This window comes from Pomacea canaliculata, linkage group LG12 (genome assembly GCF_003073045.1).
Source record: "Pomacea canaliculata isolate SZHN2017 linkage group LG12, ASM307304v1, whole genome shotgun sequence".
Lineage (NCBI taxonomy): Eukaryota > Metazoa > Mollusca > Gastropoda > Architaenioglossa > Ampullariidae > Pomacea > Pomacea canaliculata.
In genome coordinates, this window is record NC_037601.1 from 8,597,320 (window position 1) to 8,620,824 (window position 23,505).

The 23,505-nt window shown below is 40.9% G+C and overlaps 1 protein-coding gene across 4 annotated transcripts in view; it reads left to right on the plus strand.

The window, feature by feature from the left end:
• The window catches only part of LOC112576955 (ATP-dependent DNA helicase Q4-like), a 110,356-nt gene that overhangs the window by 47,123 nt on the left and 39,728 nt on the right, over window positions 1–23,505 (plus strand). For 3 of the 4 annotated variants that reach the window (XM_025259844.1, XM_025259845.1, XM_025259846.1), the window contains 3 exons: window positions 9,347–9,479; window positions 18,590–18,720; window positions 22,134–22,302. In XM_025259844.1, coding sequence (XP_025115629.1) covers window positions 9,347–9,479; window positions 18,590–18,720; window positions 22,134–22,302 — 433 coding nt within the window. Of the gene's footprint in view, window positions 1–9,346; window positions 9,480–18,589; window positions 18,721–22,133; window positions 22,303–22,604; window positions 22,848–23,505 lie in introns of those variants that run through there. The other variant, XM_025259847.1, reaches the window with a different exon arrangement.

Below are 23,505 nucleotides of genomic sequence, written 5' to 3' on the forward strand. Positions count from 1 at the left end.
TCCAGGACTGTAGACAACTGTTTCTTCCTTTTTTTTAAATTGTAAGTTTCTTTTGCTGTTGCTTGCGTTGAGAAATGCACCGTGGGATTGTTTACAGACTGGTTATATGTTGTATCGCGACTGGATGACAGATGAGAAACCATAAAGAAGAAAACTAATATTTCGAAACAGAGGAAGGAAAAAAAGGAGAAAGATTCGTGTTTTTTTTTTTTTAATATAAAAATGTAAAAAAAAACTTTTCCTGAACCCCATACCCCCGATAAAAATCTCTTTTCTAGCGTTGGGTAATAAATTTACGACCTTCGTGTAAACAGAAATGTGGCAGAGGTACACGCATGCGTTACAAAAAAAAAATTAAGAGCACGCATCGACACTGATTATGTCTTGCCTTGACACTGTTGTTTTCTGCTGCGTGTGACGCCCTTTAACCTATGAACTGCCATTTTGACTGCCTGCACACTGCCTTTTAGGCTGCTTATTGACTGTCTTTTCTCACTACCTCTGTTCCTCCGCTTACACACTGTCTTTCCTCTCTGATGAAGATAATAAACTGACGCAATGACGAGCTTCCTATGCGCAGTCCTCCTACATCACATCATTGCAGCTTCCGGTAAGATTGCTGCTGCCCCATCAACGGTGTGCTGTACTGACAGCGGCATTAACGCAGGCCACATTTCAGAGATGCGCATGGCTGCAGATCTTTGGGAGAAAAAGCAGTCCATGTGACGCCCCGTTGCTGGACGCAGACAGCGGAAAACAGTAAAATTGAAGATGCTTTCTTGAAGACAGGAAGACTGTCTTCGACAGAGATGAGCTTGCGCCGCTGGAAAGTGGCCTTTTCAAATTCACCATTGTCCTCGCTTGTGTATGAGAAAGGAAGGCGTCGTCTTTAATAGGACGTAGTGGTGTTATCAATCACTAAGAAGCTAAAAATAAAATAACGGTGGGAAACGCGAAAATAGCTACCATGTCATGTCTGTGAATAGCAGGCTTTAAAACCTCCCCGGACCCTCTTGAGGATTGCTTCTTGTTAAGGCCATTTTTTGAAGGCGTATCACAATTGTGTTTCAAGGGTTAGTGACGATTTAATCAAGTTATTGAACATTTAATTAATGTTTCCTGTTTCTACAGTGTTCGCTCATTCACCGTTCATGTGGATGTGGTTAAAACGGTGCTGGAGCAAGAGAAAAGACGGCGATGATGTAGATAGTGTCAGTAAAAAGCTATGTTGGAAAAGTGTGCTGAATAACCAAGAAAAAAAAAGAATAAGAGTTAGTTGAAAAGGCGTCATAGCAAATCACAAGCTTCATTTAAAAAATAAACGTGATCTTACATCTAAAACAGTCGACGAAATGGACGGTATGGGATGACAACATTAAGGCATTTAACCACTGAAAGCTCTCACTAAGCCAGGACAGCAGAAGACGTCAGTCATCGAAGACTGCAATGGTGATCTCACTAAACCGACGGACTGAATACTGCAAAGACCTACCTATGCAACTCCCCGCTGAGCACAGACCAAGATATCATACAAGGCGATCAGGATGCAACCAACGACTCTGCAGACCTTACAATCCTACTGGAAATAGTCGAAGTGACTACGCACTCCGAAGAGAGAGAAGTCTTCGGAGGTCGACAAAGTCCCATCGGAATTGCTCAAGTGCTGAGGGGAAGAGATGGTAAACGCAGTTACCACGCAGTGTCAAAAAATATATAAAAGAAAACAGTTGCTCAAAGAGTGGATGCAGCCTTTTACCATAACCGTCCCGTGGAAGGGAAATGACAAGCAGGGTGAAAGGTGAGCCAAGATCACCTCATCCCAGACTGCCAGCAGAAGAACAGGTAGAAGCACAGTTAAATAGATTTTCATTAGTTGCGGTAAACATTTGAAACATGGTACGGATCTTCGTCGACTTCAAAAAGGCTTTTGACAGAGTCTGGCATGAGGAGAAAGAGAGGAGGGGGATATATAGTATGTGATGGCGCGAATTCATCATCGAAGGTCTCATTCGAACCATCAGAGCTGTCTGGCTGTGAAGCAAGGACGTTGCACGCCAAGACGTAGAGATGGATCCAGACATTCGAAAATAATAGTTAAGGCGACTGCTCCAAATCTGTTAACAGCAAACAAAAAACAAATGATTTCGTAGGCAGCGCAATCGCCACCCTGTTGCAAACAGTTGCTCGCTACCGTCGAAAACTGGAGTGGTTCGGTCATGTTGCTAGACATGACACTTTTTACCCTAGACGGTCCTTCAGGGGTCGTGGAAGGACAACGTCGAGATAAGTAGAGGAAAAAACTGGCTGACGAATGTGAAGGTGTGGACAGACCGCCTAATGAACGACCTCCTATCGAGTGTACAGACACCGGCAAGGATTGCGCTGCTGCGTCTCGTCGGGTATCCTTGACGACAGGTATCGGTGTGCCGGCTTGCTCCGAGACATGATTGTGTGTATATATAAAACATTGGTAGAAATGCAAATTCCTGAAAAAGATTTATACAGATGTTTTGTATTGTATCTGTATTTTGTAAACAGCGTATTCAAAGGTGAACGGAGCACAACAGGTTGCGATCTTTATCCAAAACTGGGCGCAAGAAAAACTCGCCACAACAGAATGCCAAGCTCTCCTTAATGCGTTGCTAGAAACGAAATGGATACTACCGGAAGTCAGGTGTTGTTTTAGACCTTTACCCAACTACCGCAGAAGACAGTGCGGCTGGAATGGATACTAATCAACTGACCTTTGTATCGATACTTACCTTTATCTCGAGTGTTCCCTAGGTGTCCCGTTTCATATTCTGTCTGAACCCTCTTTAAACTGCGCAGTACACGAGGTGGCAAGCGAGCTACGGGGAGCCTGTTGCTTCCATATATTATTCCGCACTTAGCATACACGCGTGATAAGAATTAGTTTCGAATTACGCTCAAAACACTTTCCACAAAACGAGGGCTTTTTTGTTGTGTTGTCGCCAGCAACACCTCGGTATGCCACTCGCTACACTAGAGAGCGTTAGCGGTCTCGGGGGGCTGCATGTGATGTGCACTAACTCTATTAGCATTCTGTATTCTCTAGTTTCTCAAAGAGCTTTTCTGGTGGTAGGAAAGCGCGATTACTTTCCAGATGTTTAAAACATAAGCGGGTTGATAAAAATGCTGACTGCTTGAGACAGAAAGGATGGCAGTGTTTCACAAGTAGCTCGCGCCTAACGAGAAAGTTACAAATAACGCTCATCTGCAGCTGGGTTTTTTTTTTTATTTATTTGTTTGTTTTTATATGTAGAGTAAGAAAATAGATGCAGATACCACTGCTTCTTATGTCCTTGGCTTTTTTTAATTTTTTCTTTCTTTCAGTCGGTCAGTCATTGTCAAGAGAAAGAGAAAAGAGTAATGCGTGTGCTAAATCAAGCTCTTAATGGGAATAACTCGCTCATTGCGCTTCTCCCTGTATCTTGCTTTCTTGTGGTTGGGGGGAGGGCTGAGTCGATTTGTCCGTCAGTCGATGACTGTATCGAGGATAAACAAACATTTGTAGTAATGAATCGCCTGCATTTACACGCACTCTCGCACATATGTAAAGACCCCAGAGAACAAAGGGGATGAGATATATTAAGTCTCTAAAATGAGTTTATGTCACTTGCATCATCTGTAACATCTAATATGGGTTCAATCTAACATGGGTACCGACTTTGAAGCCCGTAGACAAAGTATTGTGTGTCTCATATATATATATACCCACATAATGTATACGAAATAGCTTTAATTAGGCATTGCTATTGAATAAAATAAAAAGTAAGTGTAACAGGAAAAATCTTTCCGGGGATTACTTTGGAGGCTTAGCTAAGTTTTTTAATTAAAATATTTCTCTTGTCTCTAAAAGAACGTCGAAAGAAGTTGACTCTCTTCTGTGGTTTTTTTTTTTTTTTTTGGCTGACTTTCAGAGACTTGAAAAATTTTAAGTTAATCCAGTCCTTAAGCCACTCACAGTTTCGCTTATGCTGTTCGTTCGGCAGTAACAGCCATGAGAGGAAGACAGCAGCGAGCTATTGATCGTCACACGCAAGTGCCGACATAGAGGACCGCGTGATCAGTGTACCGAGACTAACTCTGGCCTCCGCCTAGTGGTAACCTGTCAGGTCTTGGTGAGCCTTCTCAAAGCCGCTGTCACGATCTGAGCACGAACTAATACACCTCCATGATCCGAGTTTGTACTCCAGACGGCTTCAATTCCCACAGTGCGCAGGCTCATGGCTCTACACCTCTTATGTTGTGTTTTTGTGTGTGCAAACAACAAATTTCTGTCCTGGACTTGCACCTTATACAAACAACTAAGATTGAGTAAAATGAATGTATATTGGTACAGCGCTATACCCACAACACTGATACGTGTACTAAGTCACTTATGTAACAACATGAACACACAAAAACACGACATGACCTGTTGACCCCTGCACTTGTGCAGTGGGAAAATTGAAGCCGCCTCGAGCACAAACTCAGATCGAGACACCGGCTTCTGAAATCACGCCAGCTGGACTATGGACCATGCCGAAGTTTTTAACACCAGCAGTACTCTTGCTACAAACACTTGTTACATAGGAACATAGCATACGTACGTACGGTTCCTGAATGTTATTGTTGTCTCATTTATCAATGGAGAAGACTTTTTTTTTTTTTTAACCCTTAAACAAGGAACTCATTTGCAACAGCCGCGTTCTGTTAATCAACTCTGAATGTTGGCCTGCCAGCTGTCCAGCTATTGTGGTCCATAATAGAATTTTTCTGATTGTCATCGCTGTTGTGTCATATGACGCCCTTAATACTGAAGTTATCTCATTTCACCTTCTAGAGCAGACACATGGTGTTGTTTACGTGACTCATGGGGCATGCTGGGAAAACAAGAGCAGATAATTACATCGGCAACTGAATGTGTGCTGATGTCTAACATGTCCAGTTTCATTATGCTATTAAAAGAATGAAAAGTTTTCTTGTGAAGTGTAAGGGTTGACCAGGAATTCTTGATTTATTTTTCCCCATAATATCCCGATGGCATCCCAAGAATCGTCTGTTACCTTAGATAAGACTTTTTTTTTTTTTGGAGATGTCTGGCGAAAACCAAGCTAAGGCGGTCAGCCGTTTTAGAAGTTTTTTTCTTTACTTTCATTTTCCTTCTTTTTCCTCTGTCCCTTTTCCCTTGTCGGCCAGAAATACCAGAGTGCAACATTGTTTCAAATGATGGGTTAACTTCATTTTAAAATAATGATTATTCCCAAAATATGAGTAAAATTATGCCCACCTACCACTAGGAAAGCCAAAAAAAAAAAAAAAAAAAAATCCTATACTGGAGAGTTCTATTGCGAGCAAGTAGTGTTTGTAACAGCGAGAGTGGCTCAGTTCTTACGTCAGCTGAAGCAAGCGCCGAGTGTCGATAAGAATATTCAGCAGCAGTGTTCTGGTCTGTTGTTTTTTTTTAAACCGATGATTGCATCTTTTCTCTTCGAATTTAGCTCATGCAGACAACGCCTTTTTTATTATTATTATTAAATGCTACCCTTTCGTCGCTTCCTGTTTTCTCATAAAATCCAGGTTAATTTAAAGAAAAACATTGATATAATATTTCTCGTGCCTCTTCCTGATAAAATACCACCGGAATATGTTTTTAGTGATATTCTATGCTCTACTTTCAGCGATTTTCGTTGAGCGCTCGTGTTGCCCAGTCTTGTGAATATTGACATCTAAAAAGATGAAAGCTGGCATGATGTGGAAAATATAATGAAAACTTCAAAGTGAACCCCCCACACACACACACACACTCACACACTTTCTCCCAAAAAAGAGATAAGCATGATCTAATATTTTTTTCAAAAATTACTTTGAGAATGGCTTGTTCACATCCCATATTTCTGATTAAAGAGAAAATCAGCTTGTTCTGCGTATTATTTTTAAATGAAATATGGATGCATATTTTAAAGCTTTTTATCAAACACACACTATATATATATATTTAGAGAGAGTGAAAGGAAGAGAGAAGGAGCTAAAAAGACCCCTTTTACAGAAGACGGAAACCATTAGAAAGAGGAGGGGTCACTGTGTCTGGAATTAAAAGAGGTCATGTTAGGAAATGATAGATCTTGATAAATTATGTAAAAAAATGTGGACATGCTAACAAATGTGTTGTAATACAGTTGGAAAATGTTACGAGTTTTTTTGAAAGGTGAAAAAAACATTTAATACTGTACAGTAATAATAATTTCCTAAAGCAAATAAAGAAAGTGCCCAAAGCTAAGAGAGCTGCCAAATAGGTAATTTTTATTGTTCACTTATGCAAGATATTTCTTATAAAGAAAACTAAACTGAGTTTGATTGAAGTTGTCAGGGACACATACTCCAGAGACGAAGCACACAAGCAAGCACTGTGTCCCACGCGTGTTCTTTCTCACAACAAATCACCAAAACATGAGCTTTACTTTTTATATTAACCGAAAGCTTGGATTATCTTTGAGTAGAAGTCTGTAAGCGTTTCTAAGAACACACAAGAAACTCCAGTCAGTATCTCTCTAACAACAGCAGATCATGTAAGCACATCAAGCACCTAAGGTGTTCTAATGAATACTTTTCTAATAACAACCGATTATACATAACACATCAGTCATATAAACTACTCTCCACTTTCTAGTTAGAACACATCTACATACAAAAGTTCATTCTCCAATTCCATACTAGTTCACACCTCCAAGGTCTATAGTTTCTTGAATAATAAAAGATCGAACTTACATACAAGCGGAGTCCACGTCCGATCACACACTCACACACACACTTGAATAATATTCTGTACAGCTGGTGGTGGCTGGGCAGACGGCGGACTGACGAGGGCGACATTACATCTCGTATAACTCTTTGTTGCTCTTTCTGCCCCCAAGTGATTCCTGACAAACACAAAATATCGCCACCTCGTCTTTCTACTTCGAGACTTGTTTAGAAATTACAAAACTGAGTTCCCATGGACATTTTGTTCAGTCATGCGCTCTTTCATAAGAGTCATGCTCACCACCATGCATTCCTACTAGCATACAGCTAAGGGTAACAATCTCTGCTTCTTAAAACAAAGAGTGGTAATAAATAACCCACGTTTTTAACAAAAATATGTATACATGCTATCGTAACAATTATAAATATATTCATTTGGGTTTATTTTTGTCACTCGTTTTCAGATTTTGATAAATTTAGACATGAAAGAAAGCGGTGTGGTGTGGATTTGACCCAAGAAATATTCTAGCTCCTAACCCATGCATAAGGGTTGTTTCATGTGTATCCGTGAACAACAGTGATAGGCGGCCATTTTCAAACTAAAAAACTTAGGCGAGCAGCAAGGCAGCCAACAAAGTTATCACGCCTGGAAAGTTCGATTGTGCAGTTTCGAATATAGATGGTTACAAGAAAGAAAAAAAAAAAAAAAGAAAGACAACTATATTGTAGGTTTAAACAAAGACAAAAGCGCAGTTAGAATTTTGCGATATATCTTTCAATATTGCTTTCTTGACTGAAGCACACGTAAAAACAGAAAAAAATATGTGAAGAATAAGAAACACAATTGAACTGAAACGTCTTTGGCCCTGATAATAAAATTGTGCCCCATGTTTATATTCACTTTCTTTAATCTCTAAATCTGTAATGTCTAATGTTTTTTGACTTCTCCAGTGCTTTCAACACCATACAATGCCATTTTCTTGTTCAAGAACTTATTCAAATGAATGTTGATACTAGAACTTCTCTGTGGATCTTAGGCTCTATGACCACCAGACCTCAGTTTATAAGAATTTCCAGTAATGCCATTTCCGGTACTTTGTACACCAGTACTGGTGCTCTCCAAGGGTCTGTACTCTCCTTTTTTGTTTGCCCTGTACACGGCGAAGTGTATACACAGGAACGATAATAGCCTTGTAGTTAAATTTGCAGACGACACCAGACTCGCAGGACTGATTCCAACGATGATGACTTCTACTACAGATAGGAGATTGATTATTTTGTTACATGATGTGAAGACAATTATTTAGAGTTTAATACCAAGAAAGCGAATGGTTGTTAAGGAAAGAGAAGGGTGACTTTGATGACATGCTCATGAAGGGTGAGGTCGTAAGCAGAGAAGACAGTTACAATATTTAGGTATAATAACTATCGACGATAAACAAACCTGGAAAACACATGTTGATAGCGTTGTCAATAAACACCTTTACTGTTTGGGAAATCTTTTAATATATGCCCAGAACTCCCGCCGTTATTTTACACTTCAGTAACCATGACTTTTGCCGAGTGTGCTGGGGTGGGAGCATAGCCAAACAGAAAGCTGAACAAAAACATTTTTGTCGTAGTTAAAGGTTTATAAAAAATAAAAAATGCAATCTTGGAATAAACTTTGAATGAAAATTATATTTTTGCGCCGACAAGTATATTCAATTTATCAGTATTGCTTCTGCCTTGCTGGCTATGTCTAGGGAGAACTGTCCGTTGGTGACCAGATTTAGGTTGGCTTTGACAGGAACCCTTATCATTGATCACAATTTTCGCAAGACTTTTTCTTGTAAGGAGATAGTTAAGACTAAGGACGAGTCTAGACTGAGAAAGGCTTCCCAGTCTCTAGAGCCAGGAAGGCCAGCGGCATTGAACGTTCCAGGACATGTCGACCCGCGAGGACACTCGCTGCTGTCAGGACGGGAAAACTGAGAGTCCGTTGAGTCTACTCCGTCTACATTATACAAACAGCTTGTTGCAACTCCTCGGCATTCTATTTCGGAGAGCCAGATACTGGCAAGGGAAAATTCATAAGTTTACTGACTGCCACAAGCCGTCGGGGAGACACATCTTTAAGGCTTGACTCGTTTATTTAGCTGTTTTAACCAGCTAGTAGCTGTCATGACTTCGCGCCCTAATGGCTTATGGACGATACAGAAAATGATAAAATACTTCGACAGTGGTTCTTTTATTTATTTTTTTTCTGTCTGTGAAAATCATAGAGAAGAAAGGCACGTCGACTAAAACACATTTATTAACATGTTATTGATCGTCCTGGGCACGCTGAGAGAAAGAACAATGTAGCACGAAAGGAACCAATAAAGTTGAGAGAGATTAGTCTAAAGAAACGCGCTTGTGTGTGTGTTTGTGTTTCTGCCTGTATGCACGCATGATTTTCAGTGAGAAAAGTACATGATTATGTTCAACTTAATTGTAAAAGATGTGGCCTTAGAATGGCTTAGATGATGTATTTTTTGATGTATTTCACGGTGTTCTTCATACACACAATGCAGTTTGTTCTTAGTGAAACAAATACTGAGTTGGTGCTTTACATTTGCAGGAACTGTCTGGTGAACTGGGGGAGGAAGCTAGAGACGTCGCTAGGCAGAATGTCTCTGAGAGAGTTTGTCCGGGTCACGAGAGAGCTCTCCCTAAAGCTCAAACAATACAAGACCTGGATATCCGAGAAGAAGGTAGAATACACACACACACGCGCGCACACACACACACACACACACACACGCACGCACGCGTGTGCATTTATACATCTTTCCAAGATATCCTCGCAATATTTTTTAACATTCTCAACGTGTAATAGCACTCTAACCTCATGATTAGCTATCAGGCAGTCGATTTTTTCGAGAAATGATGACCTTGGCTATAGCCTTGTAAAACCTTTTTGATCTTTAGCGACCGAGAAGTCAAACTTTTCGTTTTTATTTATTTGCCTTACAGCTAGTTTTTTTCCCTCGTCATTTCCAGCCATTCCCCCCCCCCAGCTTAGGTCTAATTGGGTTCACTATCCATCTATTGCTGCTAGTCATATTTTCCTTCACTTTCCTAAACCTGGTTTCAAGACTTTGTTTTACATAAAGTGCAGATGGGATAAACGTTTGTTCACAGCAGTCTGTTTCTCTGTTTTGTGGTCAATTTTAACCGCTGGCTCGGTATGGGGAATATCGAGTGCATTTTAGAATTCTGCAATGCTGACCTAACCCATATTATCGGCCCCTGTCGCGTTCCAGCTTCTCGCATCATTAATAAAAACGAGTAAATACTCGTGTTTAATTAAAATTTAGGGTTAACAATTTGTGGAAAGACATGTCTTGCAGGCTTTTGTTGACGGTTGTCGGGCTTCATTGTATTTCTTTATTCGATATTGAGATTCTGAAAAATGTTTCTGGTTTGCAGGCAACTGTCCTGTACTCTCCTTACTGTAAGGTCGCTTATTCCGCTTATGATTTATTCGACGGGTGGAGGTAAAGTAATCCGACTTTCCCAGTTCTGATACCATATAAAGTCGTGGCTGGGGGAAAAACCCCACAGAAAAAAACATGATGTCTAAACCTCGCAAAAATCTTCTTAACACCATCCGCCGAGCCGCTGCCATTACCGTGGACGCTGAATGTGGAAATGGCGGTAAGGACCTGAGAGTGGGGAGTGATGAGGTAGTGTAGGCAGACTGCAGGAACTTTAATAAATGTCGTAGCACCCGGGCTTCATATAACTATCCAGGTCATCTTAATGGGTATTAGTGGCAATAGTCAAACTGAAAGCATATATACGGTTCTGCAAGGCCTGTCAAGGGAAGCCGAATGAATTCAGAGATGTGCGGTTAAGGTGAGCGAATGTTTGGCCACGTTGGCCGCCAAGAGACACGGATGATCAGATGGCTGTCATATGAATGGCCCGATTAATGCCCTGCTGAGATCCGGCCAACAGAATTGGCCCACTCGGTGAATTGGCTAGCCGGCGGAAAATATGACCTAAACATGCAGGGGGAGTTTGCAACCCAGTGCCATCATTTCCCGCGGAAGCTTGATAGTAAATACGGGAAGAGGTCAGCCGGGAGGATTTGTGAATGCGAGGCTGTGGAAATTCCAATGCGTTCTCACGCGATGGAAATGATTTTACTGATGTGCAAGTATTAAACTCGCTTAGTAAAAGAGTCTGAAATAAAATATAACCCATTTGATTTCACTCTGTATTGAGTGTCGTGGTTTCAGTTCAGGTCAAGAACTATTAATATTTCATTGGATAACTGATAAAAGAACAGCCAATCACATAGAGTCAAACAGAAACATTCGGTTCCTGCTTCGTGGTAATTCACAGTTAAACCTCTTTCGAATGGCTTACAGATCGGACAAAGAGATTTTGTTATTGTGTTAGACGTTTGTTTTTTAATTTTTTTATCTTTTCGTGTCTTGTCTCTTTCTTTCCTTCTTTTTCGTCTTTTTTTAAAATTTCTATTTCATTTCTCTTATTTTCATGTCAGGAGAAGAAATCTTAGACGTCAAGGCAATTGTTGCAATAATTATAAAACAGACAAACTGTTAATAACATTTTCCTCAGATAGTAAATTATTGAGATAAATATACTTATTTTCTTAAGAAGAAGAATTCATTTTTTCGCACGTGACACGAAGAACACCTTTTGATGACCGCCACGTAGGTGACAAATACCAATCATAAACACCCACACTTGTAAACTGCACTACTCGCATTATCAAAAGTGCAATCAAGAAATGACTCCTTTCATCTACACAAGCAAATACATGTGCACACGCGCTTACATACACTCTCTGACACTTTATTTTTCTCCTTCCTGACATAAGCCATACACTTCCCTCACATTTCAGATTTACCATGGACCTTGTAGTAATCAGCTTGGTGTGACCACACTGTCTGCACTTGTGTTGGTGCTTGTGTATTCTGGCCCCTCCTATCCTGCTACCGTCTGCTGTAGACGTGGTCAGCGTACTAAATACTCCAGACCTGAGAAGTAGGATCATTCAAATGGCTTCGTCTTCTTGCACCCTCTTTCCCGTTTCCGGTTCGGGTCATTCATTACAATAGTAACTACTTTTCTTTTGGGACACCAGCTTTCTACGGCTTGCTCCCTATCGCCCATAGTTGGGAGCAGATGAGCTGGTCTAGTCACTGACAAAGGACATTCATCTTAGGGCTGCGTGGTTTTCTTGATGGCGCTCTCGTCTTTTTGAAGAATGGTCCTCGGCACTACCCCACCATTCTCCTTGATTAATATAACAGTTTATTTTGCAGAACCACTGAACATGCAGGCTCATCAGAGGCAGGATTTGAATTGATGTTTGTTGACTTGTGTTTTGCGATTATCTGCTGTTATTCTCCTTTGTTTTGTGATTAATATTCTTAAAAGTCTGCAGTCATATGTTACTATACTGTAGTCCATTGTGATAGCCTTCTACTGCTAACCGATAGTTTACGATTTTTCAATAATTATTATTTTACTATCCTACATTACATGGACTTAACGGAATGTGAGGAAAGTTTCCAATGTCACATACTTTTTACATATTTTTTATTGATAAAGAAAATTTTTTTGTAAGGAAAAGTTTATTCTAAGTGCTTTCGCTTAGTTCGACTTTGACACATCAGACATACTTCTTTTCATAGTTTTTTTTTTTTGTTTTACTTTTGCTAGTACTATGTCAGACCAAAGTACCTCAGTACCTGACGGCGCACACAGAAAAGAGAGAAAAAAAGAAAAGAAAATGTCATTAAGTTTGCTATGAGCTGGACCTCGTCACTGGTTTAACTGGTTGAACTGGTTGAAAGGTACCGGATATCGAGTGGTTCCTGATAATGCTGTGGTCCTGTTTATTACATTAAGTACTGGAGGGAAGGTTAGATGTATTACCGCTTTGTCCCCTGAGACAGTGGAGGTGTAGTCTAGCCCTCAGCAGACCGATCTTATTTGGCGGGGGGAAGTCAGGGGCCATCGCAGCTGGGAGGACGTGGGAGGAAGAAGACTAAGGCAGACGATCAACAAGAAGGTAAATTAGAGTAACCGCAGACAACACACACGTGACAGTTTTTTAATTGCTCTAAGATTTATTGTCATCCTTGGCTACTGATTATGCCTTACTTAGACTGTACATCTTTCTACTTTCAGACAGCCGATTATTGGATTCTTTAATAGTTTTTGCATCTTTTCTTGCTATTTTTGTCGTAGCAATCTTTCTCCATTTTCGGAACAATTAAGGTGAGGGAAAATTTGATATTTCTAGACGAATAACACAGACTTTCTGTACAACAAAGGCGCTAAAAAAATCTTGTACAGTTTTATTTATAATTATATTGAAATACATTTTAGAGACAAGCACTCAATAGTAGATGATCAAGTAGATGGTAAAGTACCTTCTGTGGGTATTACGGTAACACAGGCACAGTGCATTAAAAATGCATTAGTAAGCCAGAGGTGAGTGATAAATGGGGTCCTGCCTGTCAGCGACTGTTTGAGCCGACAGGAAAGTCAGTTACTCATCACTGGCTGATTTGCTGATGTTCATGCGAGAGCTGTGACTATCGCTTGTGTACAGACGGGTAATTGGTTTCTTTTGCGACATTAACTTTGTAGTCGACAGTGGCACATTGCAGTGATGAAGTGCCTGTCGCAGGTCTCAGACACTGGCCTCCTTCCAGATCACATTAGGAAGAGTAAGAGTTTGAGGATTATTAGTTCGAATCTTTTGCATGAAAAAAATTGAAATTCATGGTATATTTGTTCAGCCGTTGATCAAAGTGAAACATGCTTGGGAATTGAAATGTTTGTTTGACTGTATTTATTATGATATTTGGGCCTTTAGAGTTCTTCATACCTCTCAAAAATTTTACTATTTCCAGAAAAGCGTCATTTAAATTCCTATCGTTGTAGTGTTCATTTTGTAAAGAGTGAAAACCGTTTTTGAAAATACAGCAAATTTAAAATTCCCAAGAAAACAACTTGCCGACAGTGGTATAGGTCAAATAGCATTTGCCCATGGCTGTGTCGAACCGCCTTTATTTTTATTTTTGTCTGGCCTGCAATACTCCGCTATCTGGACAAGTTGCAAAAATATGAGCTTAGTATATCCATATAAACAATGTTGTCTGATGTTTGTGTTCCTTGGGTAATGTTCCTATACATTAAAAATAGAAATTGGACCAGTAAAAAGAAAGAGGGAGGTAGGAGTATTATTGTTGTTTTATCGTGATGAGGTCGCGAGGAGTGGGGAAAACATTGCAGAGGAAGGTTGGTAATGCACCAGGGTTTTCTAGAAATTGTTAGCCAGAAACCATTTCTTGTTTGAACCATGCTATCGAAGGGTGCTGCGGGAGTGGAAAATGGAATGAATTGTGGCTTTGGTTGTACATGGAGATAATTATATATGTGCTCAGAGAAGGCTTTCTTTTAGATGGTCTCAAGGCATTTCCTTGCTTTAGAAATAATGCTGCAGTCACTCACTGAGCTAATCTGAGGGGGAGACATTCCGAACTGTCTGCTGCATTAGTAAGCGCAATTGTGTGCTCTCGTGCGGTCAGCCCCAAGCCTCCTGTCAGAAACACACCATTCTTCGCTTTGTGAGGTCGTATTTGCATCTCGTATATCTGTACTGACTGGGAGTGTTGATCGCTGCTAAATATGTCTGTGTCTGACATAGCATATTGTAATGAGATTTGGAATACGTTTTCTTTCTTTCTCTCTCTCTTTCTTTCATCTCTGTCTTACCTCCATCCACTACGAAGGCTTCGTAGCCATGAGGTTAGAAAACTCGACACCAGAGCAGAATATGACCAGAGGAGGCTTGCTTGCTTGTTTACTTTATATCTCTGTCTCTTTATATCTTAGCCATTATTTATTTGTGCTTCATAAGTCATGGCTAGTCTAGCAGATTGCATTTTGTTTACTTCGGGAGGCATGAGTTTGTTGTCTTCTGTTTAGTCGATGCTTGTTTGGCCGGCAGCGTGTTTTCAGCAGGTATTATTTATTCCTTTGACCAATATTATGCCTTGTAGTACCTCGACTAACCCCGGCAGTTATTTCTGATGATCCACTAACTGATGCTAATAATATCTAATGTTCACCACAAGTACCTGGTGATTACCGCGATTACCGATAACTCATGTTTATTCTATGACCATCGACCTTTGTGTAAATCTCAAAACTGTGATGTAATTGAGAGTGATGTCCCTATGTCCTTATCTGCTGAATGGGGCAGCTCTCTCTATGTTTTCTGTTTTGTCTACGATCTATTCTGGTTTTATCTTCATCAACTTGTGGATCTGCATCGTCCTTTAGTTCCTCTGTGTGCTGTGGCTTTCTGCCTTTTTCCTGATGGAATGGAGAGATGCCATAAAAGTTTTGTTGACGAACGGTCTCATATCTTGGCACGTCATTCGTGGTCTGTCATTTCTACCGTTCACTTCTGCATTTGCCGCGCATCCAGACAGTGCTTTGTAAACACTTGTAATGGCTCAGCTCTGCTTTAGCTTCTTGATTTGGATTCCTTGATGAAACGATGAAACAACAAACGATTATGTTTAGCTCCATCGTCTGTCGTCTTTGAGTGGGTTGATCTCCCTTTTGCTAACTGGTTGAGGATGATTTCTCATCATCGCTTTCTTCACATTTGTCCATCTGGCTTCATCTTCTTCCTGTTTTCTTCCTACGGTAAACTGGCTATCGCCACATAGTGTGTTGTTGTGTCACATCACCGCGTCCATCTTCGTGTTTGTTTGTTTTGTTTTTCAATGGACTGTTATTTTATCTTCCTGTACAGTGCACTTGTCTTTATTTCTTTAGTTCGTTTAGTTAATTTTGTGATAATTATTTCTCTCCATACCAATTAACTTCATTAATACTCTTACTTAAGTTTTCCTTATTTGTCTTTCTTACATGTGACTTTTTTTTTTTTTAACTCTTTCCGATTTTTTCTTGTTTGTCTTACGGGGAAACATTCTTACATGTGACTTTTTTTTTCTCTTTCCGCTTGTAGCAGGGTTAAGGTTAGTTTCTTGAAAGAAGATACGGCGTGAATTTCTATTACCTAAATATCAAAATCATTTCTTGCAGTGCATTAAGCCAACCAGGGTATGTCGCTTATTATCGATGTTACCATTTTGACTCAGCATCTTGAAGTTGAATTTTTCTGTTGGTCTTTCAGTTTTTTTAGTAGCTTGCTGTAGCCTGCATGTTACACTTTTCTTATACGTATGAGTGTTTGATAATGGTGAAAGACCATTTACTAATTTCTTCAGTTAAAGTAGGGTTTTCTTTCTTTTTTTCTTTTTTTAAATGAAGGTAGGGTTCATTAGAGGGTCTTCCAGCAAATTCCGTCAGTTGGAAGGTTTCGTGATAATACAACCCAGTCGGAGAAAAACTCTTCTGCTGATGTGTTTTTAGGAGGTGGAGTAAGTGTCACATACCTCACCCTTCTCTACCGCCCTCCATTCACAGAGAGGGCGGGGCTATTCTTGAGAGCTGGTCTTCCCCTCAAAAGGACAGTTGCTAGTATGCGCAAATGTTTTGTTCCTATCTAGCTATCTTTTGAAAATAAATATCAAATGAAGCACGTTAAAAAAAGGGAAAGGAAAAAAATTGAGCTCTTTTCTTGCAGCCGAATCATATTTCAATCCGAACCGTTTTCTTACAAACTGAATCATTTCCTTTCACATCCGTTCATTTTTCCTGAGAAATCCGGTACGTGCGCTGTAAGCCTCCAATCGTCTTGTGCTCTGATATCGAGTCCAGTGGGATAGCCACATGTGTACAGAGAATTCAAAGTGGAAGGAGCTCGTATGGAAATACAAGGAAATATAAAAGAAAGGGCAAAATAATCATGAGGCTTTATTTCCAAACCTAAAAATTACGATGAGAATTTAGTTCGGTATGAAGCGGATTGCCCATTGGAAACAACGATTTCTCACTTTACGCTCCATTTCATCAACATTAATTTCTCTTCGCTGTCTCTGTCTTCCCTGAAAAGGTAGAGAGAAAAACAAGCCTCCTCTTCCCTGGTGTGATACCTTCACAGCCCAAGAAATTTCTACTTCACTTTGAACCGGGTTAGCCATGCAGACAGCTATATAGCAGTGTATAGGGTCCACCACCACCGAAAAGATAAAAAAAAAAAAAGGTGCACAAAACTTATTCTCGATACATACTCGAGGAAATAGGAAATACACTTCCCCAAATTGACTCTCAGTAGTCACCAGCTGTGGCCTTACTCGTGTACACGTGCATATATGCGTGCGTGTTCATGTTAGCGACCTCTATCAGGTCACCTCCTACTTCTGTTCACGTGTTAAACACTGATCGTCTATCCAGAATGTTCTGTCGCCTGAGTTAAAAATCATTCGGAGTATTTTACGGACGGTATCAAAGGCTGCCTGGAAAGGATGTTGGGGATACCAACAGGCATTCACACCAGCGATGACCTCCTAGCTTTTTGTGGATTAATTTCTTGACCGAGTGGATGGCGAAAGAAGTACAAAGGCACCGATTAATTCCAGTGAACTACCACTCGCTCGCCAGGACACGTTTATTGAAACCAACCAATCTATACAGTCCACAGGACGAGTGTGGGTGCCGCGGTGTAGAGAATGGAAGGTCTTGAGGTTGACGTTGGGGCACGCGTGGAGACTGTTGCCCTTGGCAACCGAGAGGATGACCTGTCAGCGTCGGCTCCCTGACGTCGGCTTGGTTCTGGTGAGATGAATGGAAGGCCTCCATTTTGACAATCGTGCCACAACCGCACAGACCGTAATGAGAGACGTGGAAGGGAGTGGGGAATGAAATTAGTAATCCCTGTAGTCACAATAAGAGGATGGGTAGTGCTCATATCGCTGTGGCCGTGCAGCCTGGGTAACATGATCATTTCAACACCAGTAGTTCATCACGCAGTCTACCTACTTCAATAGCCGTTACCTTTAGGGACTTGCTGTAACCTGGTATTTTCGGCTGTTATCGCCATTCCGACCCAGCAGGTCTGACTATCCCATTATCTTCGTCACGTGTCAATGCTGAGGGATGCAAAAACTCAGTTTGCTCTTTGGTGCCATTTTCTGACTGGATTGATCTTTTCCTTCATTCTTTCCTCTTTTAGACTTGTGCATGTTTTTATGTATTATTTAATTCTGTTCATTATCTCTCACCGTTCGTAATATTTTTTTATCTTTACTGTGGCTTCAGTGTCAAATTATACAGAAAGAGCTATTCTGAGTTTACAAAAAAGGTAAAATATGAGATACAATTAGCACATTCAGTGCATAGAGAATTATTTTTTTTTTAATAAGTTCGACATCTCTGTCACAAGAGTATGCTACCGCTCCCTCAGCTGCGTACTGTTAACCACCCGACCTGACCATACCGACATGTACTGAGGTTCTATCTTTGAAAATAAGAATTAGGTGTCAGCACAATGTACCATAGTATAACTTTATTTATGAATGAGGACAATTGAAACGGCTGGCTTTTTCGTAAGTTTTAAATAAAATACTGTTGAAGTTTACCCACACACACATGCATACAAGCTCTCGTGTTCATACGTATATATTTACACACGCATATGCAAAGGGAAACGAGCTTTACAAAATTGTTATTATTCTTTAATTGGGTTACAGTGTTTCGCTTGGCTAACAGTAGATTTTCTTAAATACTAACTGCCTCAGACACTCAGAAAAATAGAAGAAACGTTCTGGCCTGTAGTTTATTTACGCACCAAGTCAATAAATGAGCTTTTCTTTTCGAGATACTTGTTTTATGTTTTCATTTTATATCCTAGGTATAGAGACGCTGCTGTGTTACCTGGAGCTTCATGCACCACACATCTTGTCCAACCTTGCACCTGTGTATGCGACCTGTCAACTACAGTGCTATGGAGGCCCACAACAACTTCAGGCTGTGGCCAAGAAGGTGCAGACACTAATTTTATCAACTATACTGACTTGGGCATCGCTTAGCGCTCATATGGGAATGCGGTTGCCGATCAGATCAAGTTTCAAGTTGGTTTATTAAAAAAAAAATTACTAATTTGAGACAGCAGGCCTCAAGTTTCACATTTTGTGCGCCTAGAATATTGTACAGTCCAAAATATAATTTAGCGTGCTATCCTTTTTTACGCGTACAAATAAAGCATTAAATATTGTCTAGAAGATGACATTTGACTTTATAAAGGTATCTGTCGATTATAGTTTTGAAATCTGTTTACAAGGATATCCAACTCCAACACTGACGCACATAAAACAACTGAGAGAAGCTTACTGGAGCTTTCCAGTCCTTTTTCAGTTACTAGGCCCGAAACTCAAGACCAGGAAAACTGGAGGGGGGGGGGGAGTCACATTATTTCCCTCTGGTGGCTAGACAGCCTATTCCTGTCGGCAAAAAATCTTTGCGAGAACATGGCAGACATCGAAGGATTACCGCTGCTGTTTTCTTAAAAACAGAAATAATGTCTACATTAAGTCAAAACTTGGGTGATGAGAACGGGAAATGTCAAACCAGGGCTTCTGCTAAGGCTAAATTCTTTGGGGTCCCAGGGACCCCTTCTTCAGATTTTTAAGGGGTCCCTGTTCTTCGCCCAAATTTTGAATGGGACCCCATTGACGAAAATTGAAGGGGTCCTCCGAACTTTTAATGCGTACTGTACGCAATTTTTTGCGTAAGCAGAAGCCCTGCAAACATTTTGGGGTGATTTCTCGTTTTTCTCAAAAATATTATGATCATGCATAGTTTGTGGCAACATTTATTTCAGTGGATAGCAAATGCCAGTTATCAATACACGTTGTCAGTAGGGGTTGAGAGTGCTAAAAGCATGTTAATAAGCATAAACAGGAACTTTGTTGATGTCATGGCTTTTGGACCTTTCGAAGGTATAATGTTTCTACTCTTGTGTCTCATGGGTGTCAAAGGATTATGCGGTCAGATTTGAAAAGTCATCTGGTACTGTTGTTAGCATTTAAAAACAAATGAGACTGATCCCGTACAGCCATGGTGGTTAAGTTCGGAATGTGGAAAGTTTTGAACAAACAGACGTGAAGAAACTACAAAGGTCACAAAAGTCTATCAAAAAATCTCCTTACCTTGAATGGCAACTTTGAGAGGAAGATAAACGCAACGCAGGAAGATGGGTAAATTTGGCCTTGGCGGAACCAAGCACAGATGTCTGAAGCTTGCAGAGTTTGCACAGAACCATCCACTCACCATACCAAGCACCTTACATCCCCAGGAGAAATCGAGGACGGCCACTTGGCACTCAGCGGAGGGATCAGTCCATCAGCAAATTGACTTCATCCTGCATAACATCATGTTTACTACGAAGTACATGTTCCTTGTAGTACTGATCCTGCTTTACGGATTAAAACGAAGACTGCTTGCCAGTGTGGAGAGGAGAACCCAGGAACTCGAAAGGAAATGCCTGTGGAGGCTGGTCTGGTCTCGTACAGAGTGTAAGGTTTTCGCCGAAAAGATCAAACAATCGCAACAGAAGGTGGACATGAAGGTGGACACAATACTTTGTCTTGTGAGGCACGACGAATGCAATGTCAGATAGGTTAAATGATCGTGTTTGAGTTGATAGTCGTGTGGTTTGTTGAGTGGATGGTCGTGCGGACAGCTGAACAGATCGCTTCGCGAATCGTTGAACAGGTCATTAACTGCATCGCTGAATCGATAGCTGATCGGATCGGATTAGGTTGGAATGGGAACAGGTTTCCATTGCAAGACAATTGCTCGCCGTAAATTGCAGGGCAACAAACAGACGGTAGCACGAACAGGGATACGAACAGGGATACATCGTATGCTAAGCGATGCTCGCCTTTGCACGCACACACTCACACGCTCTATCTCGCCATCAGTTGATGTTACACCATGATGTTACAACATAGCTAGGCAGGTGAAAGATGGCCGATCGTGGACAAGGTCTCTACATTCTACTAATATCATGCTACCAACTATTTCTGTACAGGTGATAGACTTACCAGCTAGGCTAGTACAGGTCGGTCATGCCAAGACAATACCTGCTGAGCTGTGGTCGAGGGCGCGTTAGGTCGAGAGAACTGCCTTACAAACGTCAAGGAACAAACTGGTCGTCCTGTGCCTGATGTGCTCGTTATCGTCCAAGACAAGCAGGAGTGGCAGGCCTTGTCAGCTTGCAAGTCTATCCGTGTGCTTAACCCGACGACCGCTGTCAGTCAAGGGACCAACGACTGACTGCTCGTGGGCCACAGTTTCCTGTGAAATTCTATTCAGTCTGGGGTTGCTTCTGAGTTGAATATGATTGAGTTCCCTGAAAAATAGCGATTGAAAAGCATAGGCACTCAGCTATTCCAAATTTAATACTTGAATAGATTGTGCTTTTTCTCCTGGTTTGTTCAAGTTTTTTTTTAATTTGTATTATTTACTATTGTTGATGAGTCGTTTTATTTTGAACACTGGTTCAACACTAAGCGAGAAGAAAGCAAAGAGGTAAAAAAAGGAATCAGTTTCCGTCTAGCAAGCATTTCTGTGCTTGAGGGGAAACAGATGCCACGTGCAGAGAAAGATCAGCGTGCCCGAGACGAGAAATGAACTCAGGGCAGCCAACCTTCACTGTATTGGTGACAGGCGCTAACAGCGCTAACCGTTGCGCCACCGGACCGCTATATTTCTGTGCTTGACCGTGCTGTTTAATAATCAATGGTTGTGATGACGTAGTTAGTATTCGAGTCAATCGCCGCGCCTGGAATTGATCACGTGATGATGGGACCAGCTTTGGGTCGATAATGAAAGCTACTTTTTGCAATATTGGTGTGATAGAATAAATCCGACATCTGACCCGTGCTGATCTATTTTTTGTGGAATTCATGTTTACCTGTGAACGATAAATGTCCGTTCGACTATCTCTCTCCGCTCTTTCTCTCTGTCTGGGCGGAGGTGAGAAAGAGAGTAATAATGCACGTCAACACACATACTACATACAGATATGTAAAGCATGGTGTTCATATCTATAATTAAAATCAGCAGGACAGGGATCGTGTTTGGGAGGGGATTATGAGTTGGAAGACTTACATTGATGCCCTGCAATATTGGTTTAATATGCCATATTACTCAGTGTTGCGACGAAGGTAAATGAATGACTGTGCTTTAACTATTATTTCGCCACTTCTGATATATGTTTGTAAACACAGTGGTCCATAATTTCCAGCTAGATTGTTATCATACATCAACATTCAAACAAACATGCATGCGCTTATCCAAACACGGCGCAATTCAAAGTATTCCAACACCGATGTCACATATTACATTGATGTTGACAACAGACTGAGGTCAGCGTGTACTTCTGTTGCCAGTGCCCGCCAGTCGGCGTTGCTATAGCCCGCCAAAAGCTGCGAGGGGAGAGGTTCGAACGAGCCAGCAGCCTTACCTTTCCCGTTGTGGACATCAGTGACAGCATGGGGTGGGATGCTGGCCCCGTCAAACGCGAGCTGAGTCGTCTGCAGTGGACCTTTGACACTGGAGGTGAGATTTGCATCACTGGATACTGAAGTACATGCGCTCGCGTTTCGGTGGAATAAAGTGTGTGTGCGTACATCTGCTTGTGCATGTTTCGATTTATGAAATACAAAGACCAATAAGAATAAGAACTGAGTCCGTCTCCGCAGAATAGTTTTCGTGGATGTTATTTACACATATTTTCACTTCATCCCCATAGCCCATCAAGTTCCAGTGTAGTCACGCAAGGTTGTAGTTATTGAAGAGTTACAGTGTTTACTGTGGAGCCATCTTCTCCATCAATGCTTTTCCTTTCCCAACTCTCCAAGGGTCATGTTCCATTCAACAGCTGGGCCAGCTCGAGAAAGCGTCCATGTCGAAACGGCTAGATCGCTTGCCTCCGGTCCGTCGAACCAAGGTAGAAAAAGCATTGTACAAACCGGAAAAGGAAGTCGACATTTCATCAGCCCCACAGACCCTAATGCGGTCCCCCGCGGGCCGTCACGCTCACAGACTTGTATGATTTTAGACCTCGCATTCAGCGCTAACGCCAATAACCGCCACGGCAGGTCGTTACTTACCGCCGGTACAGGCAGCAAGGGCCGCTTACTGTTGTCTTAGTAATGTAATAAAGAGGTTCACCATCGAGTTTTCCGTATTTCTAAATGATGTATTAATCTCAGGTCGACTTTTGTATATATTCAGTTAATATGAAGGAGTATCGTATAATAGACATTTCTATTGATTTATTATATTTCTTTAAGCTATGAAGAGGTACTTTAACTAGTCTACAGTTTGCTGGAACACAAACATGGTCATGATTGTGTATGTGAAGTTCAGCCATATATAGCATATTGAGTTTGAAAAAGTTTAAATGTGGCTGTTGATAAGTTGTGGCATAAATGGGATTAAAAAATAACCTGTTTGTGCAGAGTCAATATATAAAGACATGCTCCATTCCCAAGATACAAAAAATCAGGCAAATGCCAAAATTTAAATGTGTTTTAAAATGGCCTCATATTGGTCTTTTATATGAGAGCTTGAAGCGATTGTCAGAAGCGTAAGGCAAAATATATGATGGCATTGCAAACTCTTGAAGCAAATTCAATGTAACATTACAGGATCTTGCAAAATCTTTGAGCTGAAAATAATCGCGTATTAGTAAAGAAATGTATAGAATATTCTTACAGTACAAACGAGTCTGGTGCCTACGTGTGTATGAGTATCTTG